Source organism: Scyliorhinus torazame, chromosome 1 (genome assembly GCF_047496885.1).
Source record: "Scyliorhinus torazame isolate Kashiwa2021f chromosome 1, sScyTor2.1, whole genome shotgun sequence".
Lineage (NCBI taxonomy): Eukaryota > Metazoa > Chordata > Chondrichthyes > Carcharhiniformes > Scyliorhinidae > Scyliorhinus > Scyliorhinus torazame.
The window spans coordinates 425,533,498-425,560,211 of record NC_092707.1 but is presented as its reverse complement, the minus strand read 5'-3'; the positions used below and the strand labels follow the sequence as shown (position 1 = coordinate 425,560,211).

General features: G+C 48.6%; 1 protein-coding gene across 2 annotated transcripts in view; it reads right to left on the bottom strand.

The window, feature by feature from the left end:
• The window catches only part of preb (prolactin regulatory element binding), a 187,483-nt gene that overhangs the window by 39,955 nt on the left and 120,814 nt on the right, over positions 1-26,714 (bottom strand). The window contains exons 5-7 of one of the 2 annotated variants that reach the window (XM_072515542.1): positions 21,940-22,064; positions 14,150-14,323; positions 11,835-11,980 (exon numbers count right to left, since the gene is read on the bottom strand). In XM_072515542.1, the coding sequence (XP_072371643.1) occupies positions 11,851-11,980; positions 14,150-14,323; positions 21,940-22,064 (429 nt within the window). In that variant the 3' untranslated portion in view covers positions 11,835-11,850. Of the gene's footprint in view, positions 1-11,834; positions 11,981-14,149; positions 14,324-21,939; positions 22,065-26,714 lie in introns of those variants that run through there. The other variant, XM_072515536.1, reaches the window with a different exon arrangement.

Here is a 26,714-nt window from a genome sequence, read left to right as displayed (position 1 = left end):
ATTTACAGTGCAGAAGGAGGCCATTCGGCCCGGAGTCTGCACCGGCTCCTGGAAAGAGCACCCTACCCAAACTCAACACCTCCACCCAACACCAAGGGCAATTTTGGACACTAAGGGCAATTTATCATTGGCCAATCCACCTACCCTGCACATCTTTGGACTGTGGGAGGAAACCGGAGCACCCGGAGGAAACCCACGCAGACACGGGGAGAACGTGCAGACTCCGCACAGACAGTGACCCAAGCCGGAATCGAACCTGGGACCCTGGAGCTGTGAAGCAATTGAGCTATCCACAATGTTACCGTGCTGCCCTTAAGAACAAATAAATCTACACTATATCATTCTACCGTAATCCATGTACCTATCCAATAGCTGCTTGAAGGTCCCTAATGTTTCCGACTCAACTACTTCCACAGGCAGTGCATTCCATGCCCCCACTACTCTCTGGGTAAAGAACCTACCTCTGACATCCCCCCTATATCTTCCACCTTTCACCTTAAATTTATGCCCCCTTGTAATGGTTTGTTCCACCCGGGAAAATAGTCTCTGACTGTCTACTCTATCTATTCCCCTAATCATCTTATAAACCTCTATCAAGTCGCCCCTCATCCTTCTCCGTTCTAATGAGAAAAGGCCTAGCACCCTCAACCTTTCCTCGCAAGGCCTACTCTCCATTCTAGGCAACATCCTGGTAAATCTTCTTTGCACCTTTTCCAAAGCTTCCACATCCTTCCTAAAATGAGGCGACCAGAACTGTACACAGTACTCCAAATGTGGCCTTACCAAAGTTTGTACAGCTGCATCATCACCTCACGGCTCTTAAATTCAATCCCTCTGTTAGTGAACGTGAGCACACCATAGGCCTTCTTCACAGCTCTATCCACTTGAGTGGCAACTTTCAAAGATATATGAATATAGACCCCAAGATCTCTCTGCTCCTCCACATTGCCAAGAACTCTACCGTTAACCCTGTATTCCGCATTCATATTTGTCCTTCCAAAATGGACAACCTCACACTTTTCAGGGTTAAACTCCATCTTCCACTTCTCAGCCCAGCTCTGCATCCTATCTATGTCTCTTTGCAGCCGACAACAGCCCTCCTCACTATCCACAACTCCACCAATCTTCGTATCGTCTGCAAATTTACTGACCCACCCTTCAACTCCCTCAACCAAGTCATTAATGAAAATCACAAACAGCAGAGGACCCAGAACTGATCCCTGCGGTACACCACTGGTAACTGGGATCCAGGCTGAATATTTGCCATCCACCACCACTCTCTGACTTCTATCGGTTAGCCACTTCGTTATCCAACTAGCCAAATTTCCCACTATCCCATGCCTCCTTACTTTCTGCAGAAGCCTACCATGGGGAACCTTATCAAATGCCTTACTAAAATCCATGTACACTACATCCACTACTTTACCTTCATCCACATGCTTGGTCACCTCCTCAAAGAATTCAATAAGATTTGTAAGGCAAGACCTACCCCTCACAAATCCGTGCTGACTATCCCTAATCAAGCAGTGTCTTTCCAGATGCTCAGAAATCCTACTCTTCAGTACCCTTTCCATTACTTTGCCTACCATCGAAGTAAGGCTAACTGGCCTGTAATTCCCAGGGTTATCCCTAGTCCCTTTTTTGAACAGGGGCACGACATTCGCCACTCTCCAATCCCCTGGTACCACCCCTGTTGACAGTGAGGATGAAAAGATCATTGCCAACGGCTCTGCAATTTCATCTCTTGCTTCCCATAGAATCCTTGGATATATCCCGTCAGGCCCGGGGGACTTGTCTATCCTCAAGTTTTTCAAAATGCCCAACACATCTTCCTTCCTAACAAGTATTTCCTCGAGCTTACCAATCTGTTTCACACTGTCCCCTCCAACAATATCGCCCCTCTCATTTGTAAATACAGAAGAAAAGTACTCGTTCAAGACCTCTCCTATCTCTTCAGACTCAATACACAATCTCCCGCTACTGTCCTTGATCGGACCTACCCTCGCTCTAGTCATTCTCATATTTCTCACATATGTGTAAAAGGCATTGGGGTTTTCCTTGAACCTACCCGCCAAAGATTGTTCATGCCCTCTCTTAGCTCTCCTAATCCCTTTCTTCAGTTCCCTCCTGGCTATCTTGTATCCCTCCAATGCCCTGTCTGAACCTTGTTTCCTCAGCCTTACATAAGTCTCCTTTTTCCTCTTAAGACATTCAACCTCTCTTGTCAACCATGGTTCCCTCACTCGACCATCTCTTCCCTGCCTGACAGGGACATACATATCAAGGACACGTAGTACCTGTTCCTTGAACAAGTTCCACATTTCACTTGTGTCCTTCCCTGACAGCCTATGTTCCCAACTTATGCACTTCAATTCTTGTCTGACAACACCGTATTTACCCTTCCCCCAATTGTAAACCTTGCCCTGTTGCACGCACCTATCCCTCTCCATTACGAAAGTGAAAGTCACAGAATTGTGGTCACTATCTCCAAAATGCTCCCCCACTAACAAATCTATCACTTGCCCTGGTTCATTACCAAGTACTAAATCCAATATTGCCCCTCCTCTGGTCGGACAATCTACATACTGTGTTAGAAAAGCTTCCTGGACACACTGCACAAACACCACCCCATCCAAACTATTTGATTCAAAGAGTTTCCACTCAATATTTGGGAAGTTAAAGTCACCCATGACTACTACCCTGTGACTTCTGCACCTTTCCAAAATCTGTTTCCCAATCTGTTCCTCCACATCTCTGCTACTATTGGGGGGCCTATAAAAAATTCCTAACAAGGTGACTGCTCCTTTCCTATTTCTGACTTCAACCCATACTACCTCATTAGGGTGATACTCCTCAAACTGCCTTTCTGCAGCTGTTATACTATCTCTAATTAACAATGCCACCCCCCCACCTCTTTTACCACCCTCCCTAATCTTATTGAAACATCTATAACCAGGGACCTCCAACAACCATTTCTGCCCCTCTTCTATCCAAGTTTCCGTGATGGCCACCACATCGTAGTCCCAAGTACCGATCCATGCCTTAAGTTCACCCACCTTATTCCTGATGCTTCTTGCGTTGAAGTATACACACTTCAACCCATCTCCGTGCCTGCAAGTACTCTCCTTTGTCAGTGTTCCCTTCCCCACTGCCTCATTACACGCTTTGGCGTCCTGAATATCGGCTACCTTAGTTGCTGGACTACAAATCCGGTTCCCATTCCCCTGCCAAATTAGTTTAAATCCTCCCGAAGAGGACTAGCAAACCTCCCTCCCAGGATATTGGTGCCCCTCTGGTTCAGATGCAACCCGTCCTGCTTGTACAGGTCCCACCTTCCCCAGAATGCGCTCCAATTATCCAAATACCTGAAGCCGTCCCTCCTACACCATTCCTGCAGCCACGTGTTCAACTGCACTCCCTCCCTATTCCTAAATATCCTGGCCGCGAGGTTTGCTAGTGTCACACGGGAGGGTTTAAACTAGTATGGCAGGGGGGTGGGCACGGGAGCAATAGGTCAGAAGGTGAGAGCATTGAGGGAGAACTAGGGAATAGGGACAGTGTGGCTCTGAGGCAGAGCAGACGGGGAGAAGTTGCTGAACACAGCGGGTCTGGTGGCCTGAAGTGCATATGTTTTAATGCAAGGAGCATTACGGGTAAGGCAGATGAACTTAGAGCTTGGATTAGTACTTGGAACTATGATGTTATTGCCATTACAGAGACCTGGTTGAGGGAAGGGCAGGATTGGCAGCTAAACGTTCCAGGATTTAGATGTTTCAGGCGGGATAGAGGGGGATGTAAAAGGGGAGGCGGAGTTGCGCTACTTGTTCGGGAGAATATCACAGCTGTACTGCGAGAGGACACCTCAGAGGGCAGTGAGGCTATATGGGTAGAGATCAGGAATAAGAAGGGTGCAGTCACAATGTTGGGGGTATACTACAGGCCTCCCAACAGCCAGCGGGAGATAGAGGAGCAGATAGGTAGACAGATTTTGGAAAAGAGTAAAAACAACAGGGTTGTGGTGATGGGAGACTTCAACTTCCCCAATATTGACTGGGACTCACTTAGTGCCAGGGGCTTAGACGGGGCGGAGTTTGTAAGGAACATCCAGGAGGGCTTCTTAAAACAATATGTAGACAGTCCAACTAGGGAAGGGGCGGTACTGGACCTGGTATTGGGGAATGAGCCCGGCCAGGTGGTAGATGTTTCAGTCGGGGAGCATTTCGGTAACAGTGCACTCTCTCCCTATTCCTAAATATCCTGGCCACGAGGTTTGCTAGTGTCACACGGGAGGGTTTAAACTAGTATGGCAGGGGGGTGGGCACGGGAGCAATAGGTCAGAAGGTGAGAGCATTGAGGGAGAACTAGGGAATAGGGACAGTGTGGCTCTGAGGCAGAGCAGACGGGGAGAAGTTGCTGAACACAGCGGGTCTGGTGGCCTGAAGTGCATATGTTTTAATGCAAGAAGTATTACGGGTAAGGCAGATGAACTTAGAGCTTGGATTAGTACTTGGAACTATGATGTTGTTGCCATTACAGAGACCTGGTTGAGGGAAGGGCAGGATTGGCAGCTAAACGTTCCAGGATTTAGATGTTTCAGGCGGGATAGAAGGGGATGTAAAAGGGGAGTTTTAAAGTACTGGTGGACAATGATAAGAGTGGTCCGAGGATGAATGTGCTAAATTGGGGGAAGGCTAATTATAACAATATTAGGCGGGAACTGAAGAACATAGAATGGGGGGGATGTTTGAGGGCAAATCAACATCTGACATGTGGGAGGCTTTCAAGTGTCAGTTGAAAGGAATACAGGACCGGCATGTTCCTGTGAGGAAGAAAGATAAATACGGCAATTTTCGGGAACCTTGGATGACGACGTGGAATATAAGGAAAGTAGGAAGGAACTTAAGCAAGGAGTCAGGAGGGCTAGAAGGGGTCACGAAAAGTAATTGGCAAATAGGGTTAAGGAAAATCCCAAGGCTTTTTACACGTACATAAAAAGCAAGAGGGTAGCCAGGGAAAGGGTTGGCCCACTGAAGGATAGGCAAGGGAATCTATGTGTGGAGCCAGAGGAAATGGGTGAGGTACTAAATGAATACTTTGCATCAGTATTCACCAAAGAGAAGGAATTGGTAGATGTTGAGTCTGGAGAAGGGGGTGTAGATAGCCTGGGTCACATTGTGATCCAAAAAGACGAGGCGTTGGGTGTCTTAAAAAATATTAAGGTAGATAAGTCCCCAGGGCCTGATGGGATCTACCCCAGAATACTGAAGGAGGTTGGAGAGGAAATTGCTGAGGCCTTGACAGAAATCTTTGGATCCTCGCTGTCTTCAGGGGATGTCCTGGAGGACTGGAGAATAGCCAATGTTGTTCCTCTGTTTAAGAAGGGTAGCAAGGATAATCCCGGGAACTACAGGCCGGTGAGCCTTACTTCAGTGGTAGGGAAATTACTGGAGAGAATTCTTCGAGACAGGATCTACTCCCATTTGGAGCAAATGGACGTATTAGTGAGAGGCAGCACGGTTTTGTGAAGGGGAGGTTGTGTCTCACTAACTTGATAGAGTTTTTCGAGGAGGTCACTAAGATGATTGATGCAGGTAGGGCAGTAGATGTTGTCTATATGGACTTCAGTAAGGCCTTTGACAAGGTCCCTCATGGTAGACTAGTACAAAAGGTGAAGTTACACGGGATCAGGGGTGAGCTGGCAAGGTGGATACAGAACTGGCTAGGCCATAGAAGGCAGAGAGTAGCAATGGAGGGATGCTTTTCTAATTGGAGGGCTGTGACCAGTGGTGTTCCACAGGGATCAGTGCTGGGACCTTTGCTCTTTGTAGTATATATAAATGATTTGGAGGAAAATGTAACTGGTCTGATTAGTAAGTTTGCAGACGACACAAATGTTGGTGGAAATGCGGATAGCGATGAGGACTGTCGGAGGATACAGCAGGATTTAGATTGTCTGGAGACTTGGGCGGAGAGATGGCAGATGGAGTTTAATCCGGACAAATGTGAGGTAATGCATTTTGGAAGGGCTAATGCAGGTAGGGAATATACAGTGAATGGTAGAACCCTCAAGAGTATTGAAAGTCAAAGAGATCTAGGAGTACAGGTCCACAGGTCATTGAAAGGGGCAACACAGGTGGAGAAGGTAGTCAAGAAGGCATACGGCATGCTTGCCTTCATTGGCCGGGGCATTGAGTATAAGAATTGGCAAGTCATGTTGCAGCTGTATAGAACCTTAGTTAGGCCACACTTGGAGTATAGTGTTCAATTCTGGTCGCCACACTACCAGAAGGATGTGGAGGCTTTAGAGAGGGTGCAGAAGAGATTTACCAGAATGTTGCCTGGTATGGAGGGCATTAGCTATGAGGAGCGATTGAATAAACTCGGTTTGTTCTCACTGGAACGAAGGAGGTTGAGGGGAGACCTGATAGAGGTATACAAAATTATGAGGGGCATAGACAGAGTGGATAGTCAGAGGCTTTTCCCCAGGGTAGAGGGGTCAATTACTAGGGGGCATAGGTTTAAGGTGAGAGGGGCAAGGTTTAGAGTAGATGTACGAGGCAAGTTTTTTACGCAGAGGGTAGTGGGTGCCTGGAACTCGCTACCGGAGGAGGTAGTGGAAGCAGGGACGATAGGGACATTTAAGGGGCATCTTGACAAATATATGAATAGGATGGGAATAGAAGGATACGGACCCAGGAAGTGTAGAAGATTGTAGTTTAGTCGGGCAGCATGGTCGGCACGGGCTTGGAGGGCCGAAGGGCCTGTTCCTGTGCTGTACATTTCTTTGTTCTTTGTTCTTGTCCTGGCCTCGCTATCACGTGGCACCGGCAACAAACCAGAGATGACAACTCTGTCTGTCCTGGCTTTTAACTTCCAGCCTAACTCCCTAAACTCGTTTATTACCTCTACACCCCTTTTCCTACCTATGTCGTTGGTACCAATGTGCACCACGACTTCTGGCTGCTCCCCCTCCCCCTTAAGGATCCTGAAGACACGATCCGAGACATCCCTGGCCCTGGCACCCGGGAGGCAACATACCTTCCGGGAGTCTCGCTCGCGACCACAGAATCTCCTATCTATTCCCCTAACCATTGAATCTCCTACAACTATTGCTTTTCTATTCTCCCCCCTTCCCTTCTGAGCCCCAGAGCCAGACTCAGTGCCAGAGACCTGGCCGCTAGGGCCTTCCCCCGGTAGGTCATCCCCCCCAACAGCATCCAAAACGGTATACTTGTTTTGAAGGGGAACGGCCACGAGGGATGCAATGACATTATTTACGGGGGTATTCCAGAGTGCACAGAATAGATACAGTCCAACAAGTAACAAAATGTCCAAGGGGAGCACCCACCATCCGTCATCGCTCGAAAGATTAAAGATAGCATCAAACTGAAAGAAAAAGCAGGGATTGGGCAAAGACCGGTGACAGGCAGAAGACTGGACAGAATAAGGAACAGCAAAGGATGACTAAGACATTAATAAGGAGAGAAAAACTATAGTAAAAGAGAAAACTAGCCAGAAATATAAAAACAGGTGGATAAGAGTTTTATAAATGTATTTATATTTTAAAAAGAAAAGTTAACAAAACGGAGCGTTGGTCCCAAAGCACAGTGGTTAGCACTGTTGCTTCACATCGCCAGGGTCCCAGGTTCGATTCCTCGCTTGGGTCACTGTCTGTGTGGAGTCTGCATGTTCTCCCAGTGTCTGCGTGAATTTCCTCCGGGTGCTCCGGTTTCCTCCCACAAGTCCCATAGGACGTGCTTGTTAGGTGAATTAGACATTCTGAATTCTCCCTCTGTGTACCCGAACAGGCGCCGGAATGTGGCGACGACAGGATTTTCACAGTAACTTCATTGTAGAGTTAGAACATAGAACAATACAGCGCAGTACAGGCCCTTCGGCCCACAATGTTGCACCGAAACAAAAGCCATCTAACCTACACTATGCCATTATCATCCATATGTTTATCCAATAAACTTTTAAATGCCCTCAATGTTGGTGAGTTCACTACTGTAGCAGGTAGGGCATTCCACGGCCTCACTACTCTTTGCGTAAAGAACCTACCTCTGACCTCTGTCCTATATCTATTACCCCTCAGTTTAAAGTTATGTCCCCTCGTGCCAGCCATATCCATCCGCGGGAGAAGGCTCTCACTGTCCACCCTATCCAACCCCCTGATCATTTTGTATGCCTCTATTAAGTCTCCTCTTAACCTTCTTCTCTCCAACGAAAACAACCTCAAGTCCATCAGCCTTTCCTCATAAGATTTTCCCTCCATACCAGACAACATCCTGGTAAATCTCCTCTGCACCCGCTCCAAAGCCTCCACGTCCTTCCTATAATGCGGTGACCAGAACTGTACGCAATACTCCAAATGCGGCCGTACCAGAGTTCTGTACAGCTGCAACATGACCTCCCGACTCCGGAACTCAATCCCTCTACCAATAAAGGCCAACACTCCATAGGCCTTCTTCACAACCCTATCAACCTGGGTGGCAACTTTCAGGGATCTATGTACATGGACATCTAGATCCCTCTGCTCATCCACACTTTCAAGAACTTTACCATTAGCCAAATATTCCGCATTCCTGTTATTCCTTCCAAAGTGAATCACCTCACACTTCTCTACATTAAACTCCATTTGCCACCTCTCAGCCCAGCTCTGCAGCTTATCTATATCCCTCTGTAACCTGCTACATCCTTCCACACTATCGACAACACCACCGACTTTAGTATCGTCTGCAAATTTACTCACCCACCCTTCTGCGCCTTCCTCTAGGTCATTGATAAAAATGACAAACAGCAACGGCCCCAGAACAGATCCTTGTGGTACTCCACTTGTGACTGTACTCCATTCTGAACATTTCCCATCAACCACCACCCTCTGTCTTCTTTCAGCTAGCCAATTTCTGATCCACATCTCTAAATCGCCCTCAATCCCCAGCCTCCGTATTTTCTGCAATAGCCTACCGAGGGGAACCTTATCAAACGCTTTACTGAAATCCATATACACCACATCAACTGCTCTACCCTCGTCTACCTGTTCAGTCACCTTCTCAAAGAACTCAATAAGGTTTGTGAGGCATGACCTACCCTTCACAAAGCCATGCTGACTATCCCTGATCATATTATTCCTATCTAGATGATTATAAATCTTGTCTCTTATAATCCCCTCCAAGACTTTACCCACTACAGACGTGAGGCTCACCGGTCTATAGTTGCCGGGGTTGTCTCTGCACCCCTTTTTGAACAAAGGGACCACATTTGCTGTCCTCCAGTCCTCTGGCACTATTCCTGTAGCCAATGGTGACATAAAAATCAAAGCCAAAGGTCCAGCAATCTCTTCCCTGGCCTCCCAGAGAATCCTAGGATAAATCCCATCAGGTCCCAGGGACTTATCTATTTTCAGCCTGTCCAGAATTGCCAACACCTCTTCCCTACGTACCTCAATGCCATCTATTCCATTAGCCTGGGGCTCAGCATTCTCCTCCACAACATTATCTTTTTCCTGAGTGAATACTGACGAAAAATATTCATTTAGTATCTCGCCTATCTCTTCAGACTCCACACACAATTTCCCATCCCTGTCCTTGACTGGTCCTACTCTTTCCCTAGTCATTCGCTTATTCCTGACATACCTATAGAAAGCTTTTGGGTTTTCCTTGATCCTTCCTGCCAAATACTTCTCATGTCCCCTCCTTGCTCGTCTTAGCTCTCTCTTTAGATCCTTCCTCGCTACCTTGTAACTATCCATCGCCCCAACTGAAACTTCACACCTCATCTTCACATAGGCCTCCTTCTTCCTCTTAACAAGAGATTCCACTTCCTTGGTAAACCACGGTTCCCTCGCTCGACGCCTTCCTCCCTGCCTGACCGGTCCATACTTATCAAGAACACGCAGTAGCTGATCCTTGAACAAGCCCCACTTATCCAGTGTGCCCAACACTTGCAGCCTACTTCTCCACCTTATCCCCCCCAAGTCACGTCTAATGGCATCATAATTGCCCTTCCCCCAGCAACAACTCTTGCCCTGCGGTGTATACTTATCCCTTTCCATCATTAACGTAAACGTCACCGAATTGTGGTCACTGTCCCCAAAGTGCTCTCCTACCTCCAAATCCAACACCTGGCCTGGTTCATTACCCAAAACCAAATCCAATGTGGCCTCGCCTCTTGTTGGCCTGTCAACATATTGTTTCAGGAAACCCTCCTGCACACACTGTACAAAAAACGACCCATCTATTGTACTCGAACTATATCTTTTCCAGTCAATATTTGGAAAGTTAAAGTCTCCCATAATAACTACCCTGTTACTTTCGCTCTTATCCAGAATCATCTTCGCCATCCTTTCCTCTACATCCCTAGAACTATTAGGGGGCCTATAAAAAACTCCCAACAGGGTGACCTCTCCTTTCCTGTTTCTAACTTCAGCCCATACTACCTCGGAAGAAGAGTCCCCATCTAGCATCCTCTCCGCCACCGTAATACTGCTCTTGACTAGCAGCGCCACACCTCCCCCTCTTTTGCCTCCTTCTCTGAGCTTACTAAAACACCTAAACCCCGGAACCTGCAACATCCATTCCTGTCCCTGCTCTATCCATGTCTCCAAAATGGCCACAACATCGAAGTCCCAGGTACCAACCCATGCTACCAGTTCCCCTACCTTATTTTGTATACTCCTGGCATTGAAGTAGACACACTTCAAACCACCTACCTGAACACTGGCCCCCTCCTGCGACGTCAAATCTGAGCTCCTGACCTCTATACTCTCATTCTCCCTTACCCTAAAACTACAATCCAGGTTCCCATGCCCCTGCTGCATTAGTTTAAACCCCCCCAAAGAGCACTAACAAATCTCCCCCCCCAGGATATTTGTGCCCCTCAGGTTCAGATGTAGACCATCCTATCTGTAGAGGTCCCACCTTCCCCAGAAAGAGCCCCAGTTATCCAGAAATCTGAATCCCTCCCGCCTGCACCATCCCTGTAGCCACGTGTTTAAATGCTCTCTCTCGCTATTCCTCATCTCACTATCACGTGGCACGGGCAACAACCCAGAGATAACAACTCTGTTTGTTCTAGTTCTGAGCTTCCATCCTAGCTCCCTGAAAGCCTGCCTGACATCCTTGTCCCCTTTCCTACCTATGTCGTTAGTGCCAATGTGGACCACGACTTGGGGCTGCTCCCCCTCCCCCTTAAGGACCCGGAAAACACGATCCGAGACATCACGTACCCTTGCACCTGGGAGGCAACATACCAAACGTGAGTCTCTCACGCTCCCACAAAATCTCCTATCTGTGCCCCTGACTATAGAGTCCCCAATTACTAATGCTCTGCTCCTCTCCCCCCTTCCCTTCTGAGCAACAGGGACAGACTCCGTGCCAGAGGCCCGTACCCCATGGCTTACCCCTGGTAAGTCCCCCCCCCCACAAGTATCCAAAGCGGTATACTTGTTTCTCAGGGGAACGACTGCAGGGGATCCCTGCACTGACTGTTTTTTCCCAGTCCCTCTTACAGTTACCCACCTATCTCCAATCTTTGGTGTAACTAATTCCCTGAAGCTGCTATCTATGACCCCTTCTGCCTCCCGAATGATCCGAAGTTCTTCCAACTCCAGCTCCAGTTCCCTAACTCGGTCTTGGAGGAGCTGGAGATGGCAGCACTTCCTGCAGGTAAAATCAGCAGGGACACTAACTGCATCCCTCACCTCAAACATCCTGCAGGACAAACATTGCACTCCCTTCCCTGCCATTCCTCTAACTTTCTACCAAGATCTGGCTAACAACTAAATTAAATTTTTTATAAAAAATAATATAATAAAATATGGTACTTACCTCAGACCAATGGGTTTTATTATTAGGTTAGAGGAGGAGGGTGGGTGGGAGACACTACACGTGTAGTGTCTCGGGTTTCCTCTCCACCAGAATTTATTGGTGAGGGTCTTCCCAGACGTCCGCGGGTCGACTTCCTGTTCCCGCCTAAAAAACTAATTTAAAAAAAAAAGAAAAATTCTCAGCTCCTGCTGAAATTGACTAACCAGCCAGCTCCACTCCCGCCGAAATCGACAGGCCTGCCCCTGCAAAGACAAGTGCTTTTAAAGGTTGACTTACCTCCCAGCAACCTCCTTCCGCAATGCTCCCGCTGAAACTGACTCACCAGCTGTTCTCACGCCCAAATCGACTGGCCTGCCCCTGCAAAGACAAGTGCTTTTAAAGGTTGACTTACCTCCCAGCAACCTCCTTCCGCAATGCTCCCGCTGAAACTGACTCACCAGCTGTTCTCACGCCGAAATCGAAATCCTCACTATAGGAAGGATGTGGAAGCATTGGAAAGGGTGCAAAGGAGATTTACCAGGTTGCTGCCTGGTTTGCAGGATAGGTCTTATGAGGAAAGGTTGAGGGAGCTAGGGCTTTTCTCTTTGGAGTGAAGGAGGATGAGAGGTGACTTAATTGAGGTGTATAGGATGATGAGGGGGATAGATGGAGTGGACGTTCAGAGACTATTTCCTCGGGTGGATGTAGCTGTTACAAGGGGGCATAACTATAAGGTTCAGGGTGGGAGATATAGGAGGGATGTCCGAGGTAGGTTCTTTACTCAGAGAGTGGTTAGGGTGTGGAATGGACTGCCTGCTGTGATAGTGGAGTCGGACACTTGAGGAACTTTGAAGCGGTTATTGGATAGGCACATGGAGCACACCAGAATGACAGGGAGTGGGATAGCTTGATCTTGGTTTTGGACAATGCTCGGCACAACATCGAGGGCCGAAGGGCCTGTTCTGTGCTGTACTGTTCTATGTTCTATGCAGTATTCCAAGGGGGGTGGGCGGATTGTTGTTGTTTGATTGGGGTGTGTGAAGATGGGGGTGGGGGGGGAGATGTTTATTTTACCATGTTGTTGTCATTGTTTTTGTTACTGTTACAAAAAATTTCAAATACCTCAATGAAATATTATTACAAAAACAAAACTTCAGTTTTATCCACCGTTCTGCCCCCCTCCAGATGAATACTGATGCTCAACTTAAAGCAGCTTCAATAAAATCCCAAACCAAAATGCCTTCAAACCGTGAACCCTGACTTCCATTGTTTATTTGTGTTTTTCTTGCTGAGTGCCAGTATGTATTTTATTGTTTGTGTTTTTGCTTTATCAGAGCTGTCCTTTATTCTGCCATTAGCATTTACTTTGGACCAATATTTGTTTCTTTACCACAGCTATTACCATTCCCTTTTGTTACATGATATCGCCTCACTCAGACACACACTCATCTCTCTCTGACACAAACACACACTCACCTCGCTCTCTCACATGCACTCGCCTTGCTCTCTCTCACACACATGCGCATACACTCCTCTCTCTCAAACACTCACGCGCATACACTCCTCTCTCTCACACACACACACGCCTCTCTCTCTGACACACACGCGCGCCTCTCTCTCCCTCTCAGAGACACACACACACGCGCCTCTCTTTCTGACACACACACAAACTCACGCCTCTGTCTCAGACACACACGCCTCTCTCTCTGACATGCACACACACGCGCACACATTCACACACGCCTCTCTCTCTCAGGCACACACACACACAAACTCACGCCTCTCTCAGACACACACCTCTTTCTCTCAGACACGCACACACACACACACACACACACACATTCACACATGCCTCTCTTTCTGACACACAAACTCACGCCTCTCTCTCTCAGACACACACACCTCTCTCTCAGACACGCACACGCACACATTCACACATGCCTCTCTCGCTCAGACACACACACACACTCACCTCTGTTCTATGTTCTATGTTCTATGAGGTGACCAGAACTGCACACAATAAATGTCTGCTGACATTTTTTATTTCCCCCGAGAAAGTCGATGACCGGCTGCCCCCTCCGGGTGAACCCTAACATTGACTCTCTTAAGGCAAACTTTATTTTCTCGAGACTGAGAAACCCAGCCAGGTCACTGCCCCCAGGTCTCTACACTCGGGGGCTTCGAGTCGCTCGCTCCACATTAACAAGATCCGTCTCCGGGCTACCAGGGAGGCAAAGGCCAGGACGCCGGCCTCTTTCGCCCCCTGAACTCCCGGATCTTCCGATAAAGCTGAAGTGAATCAACAGTCCCAACACATTGTCACCGGATGGCAGAGCCCTTACCTGACTGACATTGCAGAGATCACCTCATTCCCACAGTCTCGTGTGAGCAGGGGCAGGAAGCTCTTGCCATCCCATTTGCTGATATAACACAGGAGAGGCTTTCGTTCTCGTTTGTGTGGAATCTGCACCGTGTAGAGGCGGAAAGCCTCCTCATCATCCTCAACCTTGCCAAACCTGAAAACAACAGAATATCGGTCAGCAACAATAGAAACACTGACAATCAGGGAGCAACAGAAGACAAGGGGTTTGTTTTATTCTTTCATTGGATGACAGTGTTGTTGGCAAGAGGAGCACTTTATTGCACAGCTATAATTGCCCTCGAGAAGGAAGTGGACCACCTTCTTGAACCAGTGCAGTCCATCTATGTCAGTACATACACACAGATAGTTCCAGGATTTTGACCCAGCCTCAGTGAAGGAACAGTAATATCCGGGCTGGATTCTCCGCTTCGTCGGCAGCGCACTCACGCCCGCTGCTTTCCCGAAGGAATGGGGGTAGCCACAATGGGAAACCTCCATTGGCCGGCGGCTGGGAGGGAGGATCCCGCTGCTGGCGGGGGCATGCTTCAGTATCCAGTTGTCATGTGAGAGTACCTTTAAGAAATGGGTGTTAAAGAAATGGGTGTTTATAAAAATATCTGTAGTGGATGTACCTTTAAGAAATGGGTGTTTATCAGTGATAAGAACATAAGAACTAGGAGCAGGAGTAGGCCATCTGGCCCCTCGAGCCTGCTCCACCATTCAAATGAGATCATGGCTGATCTTTTGTGGACTTAGTTCCACTTTCCGGCCCGAACACCATAACCCTTAATCCCTTTATTCTTCAAAAAATTATCTATCTTTATCTTAAAAACATTTAATGAAGGAGCCTCTACTGCTTCACTGGGCAAGGAATTCCATAGATTCACAACCCTTTGGGTGAAGAAGTTCCTCCTAAACTCAGTCCGAAATCTACTTCCCCTTATTTTGAGACTATGCCCCCTAGTTCTGCTTTCACCCGCCAGTGGAAACAACCTGCCCGCATCTATCCTATCTATTCCCTTCATAATCTTATATGTTTCTATAAGATCCCCCCTCATCCTTCTAAATTCCAACGCGTACAGTCCCAGTCTACTCAACCTCTCCTCGTAATCCAACCCCTTCAGCTCTGGGATTAACCTAGTGAATCTCCTCTGCACACCCTCCAGTGCCAGTATGTCCTTTCTCAAGTAAGGAGACCAAAACTGAACACAATACTCCAGGTGTGGCCTCACTAACACCTTATACAATTTCAGCATAACCTCCCTAGTCTTAAACTCCATTCCTCTAGCCTTCTTAATCACCTGTTGCACCTGTAAACCAACTTTTTGCGACTCATGCACTAGCACACCCAGGTCTCTCTGCACAGCAGCATGTTTTAATATTTTATCATTTAAATAATAATTCCTTTTGCTGTTATTCCCACCAAAATGGATGACCTCACATTTGTCAACATTGTATTCCATCTGCCAGACCCTCGCCCATTCACTTAACCTATCCAAATCCTTCTGCAGACTTCCAGTATCCTCTGCACTTTTAGCTTTACCACTGATCTTAGTGTCATCTGCAAACTTGGACACATTGCCCTTAGTCCCCAACTCCAAATCATCTATGTAAATTGTGAACAGTTGTGGGCCCAACACTGATCCCTGAGGGACACCACTAGCTACTGATTGCCAACCAGAGAAACACCCATTAATCCCCACTCTTTGCTTTCTATTAATTAACCAATCCTCTATCCATGCTACTACTTTCCCCTTAATGCCATGCATCTTTATCTTATCAACAACCTTTTGTGTGGCACCTTGTCAAAGGCTTTCTGGAAATCCAGATATACCACATCCATTGGCTCCCCGTTATCTACCGCACTGGTAATGTCCTCAAAGAATTCCACTAAATTAGTTAGGCACGACCTGCCCTTTATGAACCCATGCTGCGTCCGCCCAATGGGACAATTTCCATCCAGATGCCTCGCTATTTCTTCCTTGATGATAGATTCCAGCATCTTCCCTACTGCCGAAGTTAAGCTCACTGGCCTATAATTACCCGCTTTCTGCCTACCTCCTTTTTTAAACAGTGGTGTCACGTTTGCTAATTTCCAATCCGCCGGGACCACCCCAGAGTCTAGTGAATTTTGGGATTGTGATTTTGGTGATGTCAGAGTGTGGGCGGAGCTGGGCTGTCTGTCTGCTTTACTTTCGTTTTAGGCTGTTTGCAACAGGGTGTGTTTTAGTTTCATTTTGAAAGCTGGATAGCTGCAGGGAAAGCAAGGAGCTTATAAGGATCTCTCTCTGCAAACTAAGGACTGTCTCCAGATCAATTGGGTGATTTTAAAGTGCTGACTGCTCTCAGTAGTGAATTTAAACCTGATCTCTGTGTTAAAAAGGGTCTTTTGTCTTATGGATGTTAAAGATTAAGGTTTACTTATAGAATATTATATCTGTGGGGATTTATTGGTGTTGATAGTTGTTAAGATGTTTACTGTGGGTTTATAAAGTGCTAACTGGTTTCATAAATAAAGTGTTTTAATTTAAAAGTACTGCAGATTTCTGTTGCATCACTCCTGTAGAGTGGGCCGTGTGCTCCCCATACCACAATCTATTAAAGGTTGTGGGTCAGGTTAATTCCATGATACACTTTGAGGTTCTCTAAACCCTGGCCCATAACACAGTGCCTTCAGCTGATTCTTGATTTCATGATCGAATTGGATGTGGTGTGGGGTATTGCGAGGCCAAGGCATAACATTCAGTAAGTAGCAGTAAAAAAGACAGTAGCAATTGTGGATCGGGTAAAGGGATAAAAGGAGGATTGTGGATTTGATTTATTGTCACGTGTACCAAGGTGCAGTGAAAAGTATTGTTCTGCTACAGTCCAGACAGATTGTTCCATACAGGAAAACACAGGACATACATAAATACACAATGTAAATACATAGACACAGGCATCGGGTGAAGCATGTAATTCCCAAGGCTGCTGTGGGAGGTGAGGAAGGAGATTGCAGGGGCCCTGATCCAATTTTTTAATTCTTCTCTGGCCACGGGAGAAGTGCCAGTGGACTGGAGAACCACGAACATGGTTCCACCATTTAAGAAAGGCTCTAGGGATAAGCCAGGGAACTACAGGCCAGTGAGTCTCACGTCAGTGGTGGGAAACTAATGGAGAAAATTCTGAAGGAGAGAATCTATCTCCACTTGGAGAGGCAAGGTTTGATCAGGGATAGTCAGCATGGCTTTGTCAGAGGGCGGTCATGCCAGTTTGATAGAATTTTTGGAGCACGTGACTAAGTGTGTAGATGAGGGTAGTATAGTTGATGTAGTTTACATGGGTTTCAGCAAAGCATTTGACAAGGTCCCACATGGGAGACTGATAAAGAAAGCTAATGCACATGGGATACAGGGGAACTGATTAGCTGGTTTCCAAGCTGGTTTAGCTGTACGAGACTGAGGGTGATGACAGACGGCTGCTTTGGTGTCCGGAAGCCAGTGAGGTACCACAGGGATCTGTGCTGGGACCCCGTATTGTTTGTCATTTATATAAATGACTGAGATGACTATGTGGGGGTTCCGATCAGTAAGTTTGCGGCTGACACAAAGATTGGCCGGGTGGTTAACAGCGAGGCTGAGTGTCCCGGGTTACAGGGAGATACAGACGGGATGCTCAAATGGGCAGAAAAGGAGCAGATGGAATTTAACCCTGAAAAGTGTGAGGTGTCACACTTTGGAAGGAGTAATGTGACAAGGAAATATTCAATGAACGGCCTGACACTGGGAAGTTCCGAGGAACAAAGGGACCTTGGCGTGTTTGTAAATAGATCTCTGAAGGCAGAAGGGCAGGTTCATAGGGGGTGAAAAAGGCAGATGGGGCACTTGCCTTTATCAATCGCGGCATCGATTACAGAAGCAGGGGGGTCATGTTGGAGTTGTACAGAACTTTGGTGAGGTCACAGCGGGAGTAGTGTGTGCAATTCTGGTCGCCACATTATAGGAAGGATGTGATTGCACTGGAGGGGGTGCAGAGGAAATTCACCAGGATGTCGTCTGAGATGGAACATTTCAGTTATGAAGAGAGGTTGGATAGGCTTGGCTTGTTTTCTCTGGAGGAGAGAAGACTGAGGAACGACCTGATCGAGGTGGACAAGATTGTGAGGGGCATGGACAGGGTGGATAGGGAGCAGCTGCTCCCCTTAGTTGAAGGGTCAGTTATGAGGGGGACACAAGTTCAAGGTGAGGGGTGGTAGGTTGAGGAGGGATTTGAGGAAAATCCTGAGGAAAAACCTTTTTACCCGGAGGGTGGTGAGGGTCTGGAACGCACTGCCTGGGAGGGTGGTGAGGGTCTGGAACGCACTGCCTGGGAGGGTGGTGAGGGTCTGGAACGCACTGCCTGGGAGGGTGGTGAGGGTCTGGAACGCGCTGCCTGGGAGGGTGGTGAGGGTCTGGAACGCACTGCCTGGGAGGGTGGTGAGGGTCTGGAACGCGCTGCCTGGGAGGGTGGTGAGGGTCTGGAACGCGCTGCCTGGGAGGGTGGTGAGGGTCTGGGACGCGCTGCCTGGGAGGGTGGTGAGGGTCTGGAACGCGCTGCCTGGGAGGGTGGTGAGGGTCTGGAACGCGCTGCCTGGGAGGGTGGTGAGGGTCTGGAACGCGCTACCTGGGAGGATGGTGAGGGTCTGGAACGCGCTGCCTGGGAGGGTGGTGAGGGTCTGGAACGCGCTGCCTGGGAGGGTGGTGACGGTCTGGAACGCGCTGCCTGGGAGGGTGGTGAGGGTCTGGAACGTGCTGCCTGGGAGGGTGGTGAGGGTCTGGAACGCGCTGCCTGGGAGGGTGGTGACGGTCTGGAACGCGCTGCCTGGGAGGGTGGTGAGGGTCTGGAACGCGCTGCCTGGGAGGGGGGTGAGGGTCTGGAACGCGCTGCCTGGGAGGGGGGTGAGGGTCTGGAACGCGCTGCCTGGGAGGGGGGTGAGGGTCTGGAACGCGCTGCCTGGGAGGGTGGTGAGGGTCTGGAACGCGCTGCCTGGGAGGGTGGTGAGGGTCTGGAACGCACTGCCTGGGAGGGTGGTGAGGGTCTGGAACGTGCTGCCTGGGAGGGTGGTGAGGGTCTGGAGCATAGTGTCTGGGAGGGTGGTGAGGGTCTGGAACGCACTGCCTGGGAGGGTGGTGAGGGTCTGGAACGCGCTGCCTGGGAGGGTGGTGAGGGTCTGGAACGCGCTGCGTGGGAGGGTGGTGAGGGTCTGGAACGCGCTGTCTGGGAGGGTGGTGAGGGTCTGGAACGCGATGCCTGGGAGGGTGGTGAGGGTCTGGAACGCGCTGCCTGGGAGGGGGGTGAGGGTCTGGAACGCGCTGTCTGGGAGGGTGGTGAGGGTCTGGAACGCGCTGTCTGGGAGGGTGGTGAGGGTCTGGAACGCACGGCCTGGGAGGGTGGTGAGGGTCTGGAACGCGCTGCCTGGGAGGGCGGTGAGGGTCTGGAACGCACGGCCTGGGAGGGTGGTGAGGGTCTGGAACGCGCTGCCTGGGAGGGTGGTGAGGGTCTGGGACGCGCTGTCTGGGAGGGTGATGAGGGTCTGGAACGCGCTGCCTGGGAGGGTGGTGAGGGTCTGGAACGTGCTGCCTGGGACGGTGGTGAGAGTCTGGAACGCGCCGTCTGGGAGGGTGGTGAGGGTCTGGAACGCGCTGTCTGGGAGGGGGGTGAGGGTCTGGAACGCGCTGCCTGGGAGGGTGGGAGAGGCGGTTGCCTCACGTCCTTTAAAACGTACCTGGATCAGCACTTGGCCGTCATAACATTCACGGCCATGGGTCAAGTGCTGGAAATGGGATTAGGTGGGCGGGTCAGGTGCCTTTCGTGCGGCGGCGTAGGGCCGAAGGGCCTTTTCTGCGCTGTATTTTTCTATGACAATGTTAATGTGCAGGTTCAGTCGGCAGTTAGGAAGGCAATTACAATGTCAGCATTCATGTCGAGAGGGCTGGAATACAAGACCAGGGATGTACTTCTGAGGCTGTATAAGGCTCTGGTCAGACCCCATTTGGAGTATTGTGAGCAGTTTTGGGCCCGGAATTGAAGGAAGGATGTGCTGGCCTTGGAAAGGGTCCAGAGGAGGTTCACAAGAATGATCCCTGGAATGAAGAGCTTGTCGTATGAGGAACGGTTGAGGATTCTGGGTCTGTACTCGTTGGAGTTTAGAAGGATAAGGGGGGATCTTATTGAAACTACAGGATACGGAGAGGCCTGGATAGAGTGGACGTGGAGAGGAAGTTTCCACCTGTAGGAAAAGCTGGAACCTGAGGGCACAGCCTCAGACTGAAGAGACAATCCTTCAAAACTGATGAGGAGGAATTTGCAACTGTACAAGGGCATTGGTAAGACTGCACCTGGAGTATTGCGCACAGTTTTGGTCCCCTTATTTGAGGAAAGGTGTAGTGGGATTGGAGGCAGTTCAGAGGAGGGTCACTAGATTGATTCCAGAGGAGGGGTTTGTCGTTTGAGGAGAGATTGAACAATTTAGGCCCATACTATCTGGAGTTTAGAAGAATGAGGGGAGATGTAATCGAGGTGTACAAGATGCTGAAAGGTTTGGATAAAGTCGACGTGGAGCGGGTGCTTCCTCTTGTGGGGCATTCTAGAACCAGAGGTTAGAATAAGAGGTCGCAAATTTGAAACAGAGATGAGGAGAATCTGCTTCTCCCAAAGGGTTGTGAATCTGTGGAATTCGCTACCCCAGAGTGGGGTGGGAGCTGGGACAGTGAGTAAATCTGAAAGGGGAGTTAGACAGATTTGTAATTGGTGATGGGTTGAAGGGCAGGACGGTGCAGTTCAGGCCAGGATGAGATCAGCCACGGTCGAATGGCGGAGCGGGCTCGATGGGCCGAATGGCCTAATTCTACTCCTATATCTTATAAACTCAAAACGAACGCACAGTGATTAGCACTGTGGCTTCACAGCTCCAGGGTCCCGGGTTCAGTTCCAGCCTCGGGTCACTGTCTGTGCGGAGTCTGCACATCCTCCCCGTGTCTGCGTGGGTTTCCTCCGGGTGCTCCGGTTTCCTCCCACAGTCCAAAGATGTGCAGGTGAGGTGGATTGGCCATGATAAATTGCCCTCAGTGTCCAAAAAGGTGAGGTGGGGTTACTGGGATAGGGCGGAGGAGTGGGGTTAAGTGGGGTGCTCTTTCCAAGAGCTGGTACAGATTTGTACAGACTCTTTCTGCTCTGTAAATTCTACAATCCTGTATCCTTTTTACTTTATCATCATTTTTCTTCCCTGTCCACCACTCTTTCCCTCGATGTGGTCTGTATGTGTATATATACTTTTTAGTCAGTTTAATTATATTGCTGTTGAATGGTTATTTGTGTTAAATTTACACACCCGGTGGGTGCAGTTTATTGGCTCGGTCAAGGACCTTGGGTATTTTTAGGCAGCATCTAATTTCACTAGTGAGAGACTCCGGGTCAAATGTGGCTGGAATCGACCGTCCACCAGCCCAGGGAATTGTGACATTGTGAGACTGGAAGAAGACTGATCTCGACAACTTCCTCACTGTGCTTTGCAGCCAGTGTTCTCAGCGCTGTTTAAAAAGGCTTCTCTCTCCCGCTTTGCTTCTGGTAATATCAAAAGCCCTCAATTTTGAATACCTCTGTAAGATCTTCCTCTTTGAGCATCTATTCGATATTTTAGAAAGTTTTAGCATAACCGTCTTGCTTTTGTGCTCTATGTCTCTATTTATAAATCCAATGATCCTATATCCTAATAGTTTAGTGGTTTATTGAATGGAGGACAAGTACACTCACCTGCATGCTTGATACCGGTACATCTTGTCTGCAATATGGGGCATATTCTCATTCCAGCATAACCCTGTCACCAACTGGTCATTCTGCCATACGCAGCACTTGAAGTCTCGCCCCACAGTTACCAGCTGTTGCTCAGAGGAACAAAGCACAAAAATTAATATTCCAAATGTTAGCAGCTGCAGTATGGCAGGCAAAGCCGAGGGGAGGAGGCAGGAGGAGGTTCTGATGATGAACGGGATTCGGAGTTGTAAAATCTCCTGTGCATCAAATAGCACACCAAGGTGGCGAATGGTTTAGTTTCGCATAAGACAGTTGTTAGGGAGAGGATTGGAGCCAGTGACGAGGAAAGGAGTTTGTGATGGGGACCAAAGGGAATGGTTTTGATCTTCCCAATATTTAATTGGAGGAAACTGCAACTTGTGCTGCAGAGGATGATGGATCGGGAGTGTGACAAATTACACACCCTCGTGGGAGGCAAGGGTGGATGGTGCTGGGAAGAGGGGTCTAGGAGGACTGTTGGCAGTGCAGTAGAGAGGTCAGGAGTTATCCTTGCGCTTCAGAATGATCCTGGAATAGAGAGCAATTTTGGCTGAGGAGAGCAGGCACCAATAATGGTTTTTACGGTTGTGCCAGATCTGGCAATGACTGGCAAAACCAGCCGTTCACAACCCACATTCAAAACGGTGTTCCTTGGCCTTACGTTGGTGGAGGTGAAGCCATGCTGGGGGAACAACCGGGGGGAGATAAATAAAGGTTTAGTTGCGGATAAGGCACAAACGTGGAGGTGAGGATAAAATCAAGAGCAGCAGAAAAGTCATGGCGAATGGAGGGCCAATGATTAGACAGTTGTGGTTTTGAAAGAAAAATGTCAGTGATTGTGGGAGAGATTTTGCCCCCATGACTGGATATGGGGAGAAATAGAAAGTGGTCGGTGAGCGAATGGGATGGAGGCAGCCGATGAGAGATGGCGACAGTTGCATGTTCTGTCTGGGGAGAAAATTCTTCCACTTTATTTTCATCTCATTCTGCTAGTCAGTTGCAGAATATTATATCATAGAGTCATAGAATTTACAGTGCAGGAGGCCGCCATTCGGCCCATCAAATCTGTACCGGTCCTTGGAAAGAGCATCCTACCCAAGCCCACACCTCCATTCCATCCCCAGTCACCCCACCCAAACTTTTTGGACACTAAGGGCAATTTATCACGGCCAAGCCACCTAACCTGCACATCTTTGGATTGTGGGAGGAAACCGGAGCACCCGGAGGAAACCCACGCAGACACGGGGAGAACGTGCAGACTCCACGCGGACAGAGACCCAGCAGGGAATCGAACCTGGGGCCCTGGAGCTGTGAAGCAACAGTGCGAACCACTGTGCTACCCTGTCAACTTTCCCCAACTAATTAATTGTCATGAAGCGTGGACAACTGATCACCACCAGAGTTCAACTGGGCTTTCAATATTGGAAGGATTTGCAACTACTATAACTAGCAAGATGTAATGCATCTCAGGATGAAAGTCTTGGTCAGGACATGTCATTTCAGAGAATACATAGGAACAGTGGGAAGCAATGGAATTGATGGAACTAAAAAGGACGTTCTGAGAGTTTGAGGAGTTGGGGTCCAAACTAAAACGTAGAACTTAAAAGGTCATCATTTTTAGATAGTTACAAAAGCCACGGGCTGGATTCTCTGCCGTCGGGATGCTCCGTTTTGCCGGCAGTCCGGGGGTTTCCCGACGGCGTGGGGCTGCCCCACAACGGGAAACCCCATTGACCGGCTGGAGGAGAATCCCGCCGGCGGGGTGAAACAGAAATCTGGCACGGCGGGACAGAGAATCTAGCGCCATTGGGTCAAACACATTTAAGAATCAAATGCGTGAGTCAAAGATTGGAGTGGGAAGACGTGGTTTCAATGCACAGAGCACTAGGCCCAGCACTGGGGAAAGGAGTTGTTCCATATATCAGCTGTGATTGAATGGCGCAGGCTCGATGTGCCGAGTGGACTAATTCCGCTCCCATGTCTTATGGTCTCATTGGGATGGGCTCTACTTAAATTGGGCGAGGGTGAGTGTCCTGGTAAAATGTATAACCAGGGCTATGGATAGGACTTTAAAATAAAGAGGTGAGGGTGGGTTTCAGGTGAAGAGAAATATACAAATCTAAAGAGAAAAGTCAAGGTATTAAAACAGTATGGCACTAAAGACAAGCAGGGTGAGATATGAGGAGAGCGTTTCACAGAATTTACATGGTTGCCAGGTGACCAAGATTGGGAAATAAAGGTTCCATAAAACATAGGAGCAGAATTAGGCCACTCGGCCCATCGAGTCTGCTCCGCCATTCAATCATGGCTGATACTTTTCTCATCCCCATTCCCCTGCCTTTTCCCCATAACCCCTGATCCCCTTATTTGCCCATCATGCTAACACAACTAAAGCAAACTAACCCAAAAGCAGAAAGGATTCCATAAGGACAGTAAACACTCATAGAAACATAGAAAATAGGAGGCCATTCGGCCCCTATGGCCTGCTCCGTCATTCATCATGATCATGGTTGATAATCATGTTCAATACCCTGATCCCGCCTTCCGCCCATATCCCTCGATCCCTTTCGCCCCAAGAGTTGTATCTAATTCCTGCTTTAAATTACACAATGCTTTGGCCTCAACTACTTTGTGATAGCGAATTCCACAGATTCACCGCTCTCTGGGTGAAGAAATTTCTCACCTCAGTCCTAAAAGGTTTACTCCTTATCCTCAAACTATGACCCCTAGTTCTGGGCTCTCCCACCATCGGGAACATTCTTCCTGAATCTACCCTGTCTAATCCTGTTAGAATTTTATAAATTTCTATGAGATCCCCTCTCACTCTCCTAAACTCCAATGAATATAATCCGAACCGATTTAGTCTCTCCTAGTACGACAGTCCCGCCATCCCAGGATTCAGTCTGGTAAACCTTCGCTGCACTCCCTCCAGAGCAATAACATCCTTCCTCAGATAAGGAGACCAAAACTGCCCACAATACTCCAGGTGTGGCCTCACCAAGGCCCAGTACAATTGCAGTAAAACATTCCTATTCCTGTACTCCAATCCTCTCGCTATGAAGACCAACATACCATTTGCCTTCTTCACCATCTGCTGTACCTGCGCTCTTACTTTCAGCAGTAAAAAGAAAGGGTCTTGAAATAAGACCAAAGCAGAATCAGTATGGGTGCAGATTGAGAATAAGGGTCAATAAATGGTGGTAGAGGTAGTTTTCCAGCCAAGACAACCAATATAATGATAAGCAGAGACTAATCCAGGAAGTGAAAGCTGAAGTAAATGGACAGGTGCTGGAATGAAATGGGTCATATACCTTGTGCAGATGATCAGACAATGGGAGGTGTGATTGTAAGATCCAAAGGATAATTGAGATAGCTGAGACCAGCTTTGCCAGAACGAAGGTTGTGTTAACATCAAAGAAATTGGAACTTCCGGTGGCGGCCATGCAGTAGACGGCCGTGGACTTCGTGGCTCCCGTGCGGAAAATTTGTTTCTTGCCGAAAAGTCCTTATCGGGGCGTGATGGCGGCGGTCCGGAGCCGGTACTCCTGGCCCAATGGTCTACAGCCCAATGAGTGGACGTTTTAGCCCCACAATTTCAGAAGCAGAGGATAGAAACCTCCGAAGACCTGGCACGGGTCATTGATCAGATAAAAGCAGCGGAGAGGCTCGACAGCGGTTGGAATCCCAGGGCACTTACCTCTAAAAATGGAGGGGTTTGTCACTGAACACGAGGACCGGCTGGCCGTGATGGAAGCAGAGTTTTTCCTGATTGCCGGCAGTTTTAAAAAGGTGGGGGATAGAGAGGGCGAGCTGGAAGACCGAGAGCCGCGGCTGAATGTTCGGATAGTGGGTCTCCCGGAGGAGCTGGAAGGTTCACAAACATGTGGCTATGGAAGCTGGTATGAGGACGTTTTTAATCATCCCCCAGAGGTGTATCATGCATACAGGGCGCTGGAAGGAAACTGAAGGCAGGTGAACAACCTCGGGCCATGGTGGTGCGTCTGCGTCGATTCCTGGACAAGGCAAAAATCCTGAGTCGGGCCAGGAAGAGTGGGTGGGAGGGGAGCGTATTCAAGGGACTGGGAATTTGTAAATACATTAAGTTGTTAAAATGTTCTTGTTCTGAGTGGTTGGGGATTGTGTTATTAGTTTGATTGCTGTGTATTCTAATACTGTTACTATGTTCCTCAAGGAAACACATAAAACTCTGACAGTGCTAGCTGGACTGGAGGCAGGGAAATGGCTTCCCCTTACTGGGGGTCTAGAACAAGGGATTACCATCTCAGGATACGGGATAAGCTATTTAGGAGAGAGATGAGGAAACATTTCTTCACTCAAGAGGATGGTGAACATGTGGAATTTTCTGCCACAGAAGGCTGTGCAGGCCAAGTCACTGAATATATTTAAGGAAATAGATAAGAGTTCTGAACTCTAAAGGCATCAAGGGGGAAGGGGAGAACACTGCTACTTCATCAATGACCTCCCTTCCATCATAAGGTCAGAAGTGGGGATGTTTGGGGTGGCACGTGGCGCAGTGGTTAGCACTGGGATTGTGGCGCAGTGAACTCGGCTTTGAGCCCTGGGTCACTGTCCGTGTGGAGTTTGCACATTCTCCCCATGTCTCCGTGGGTTTCGCCCCCGCAACCCAAAGATGGGCAGGTTAGGTGGTTTGGCCACGCTAAATTGCCCTTTAATTGGAAAAAAATAAATAATTGGGTACTCTAAATTAATTTTTT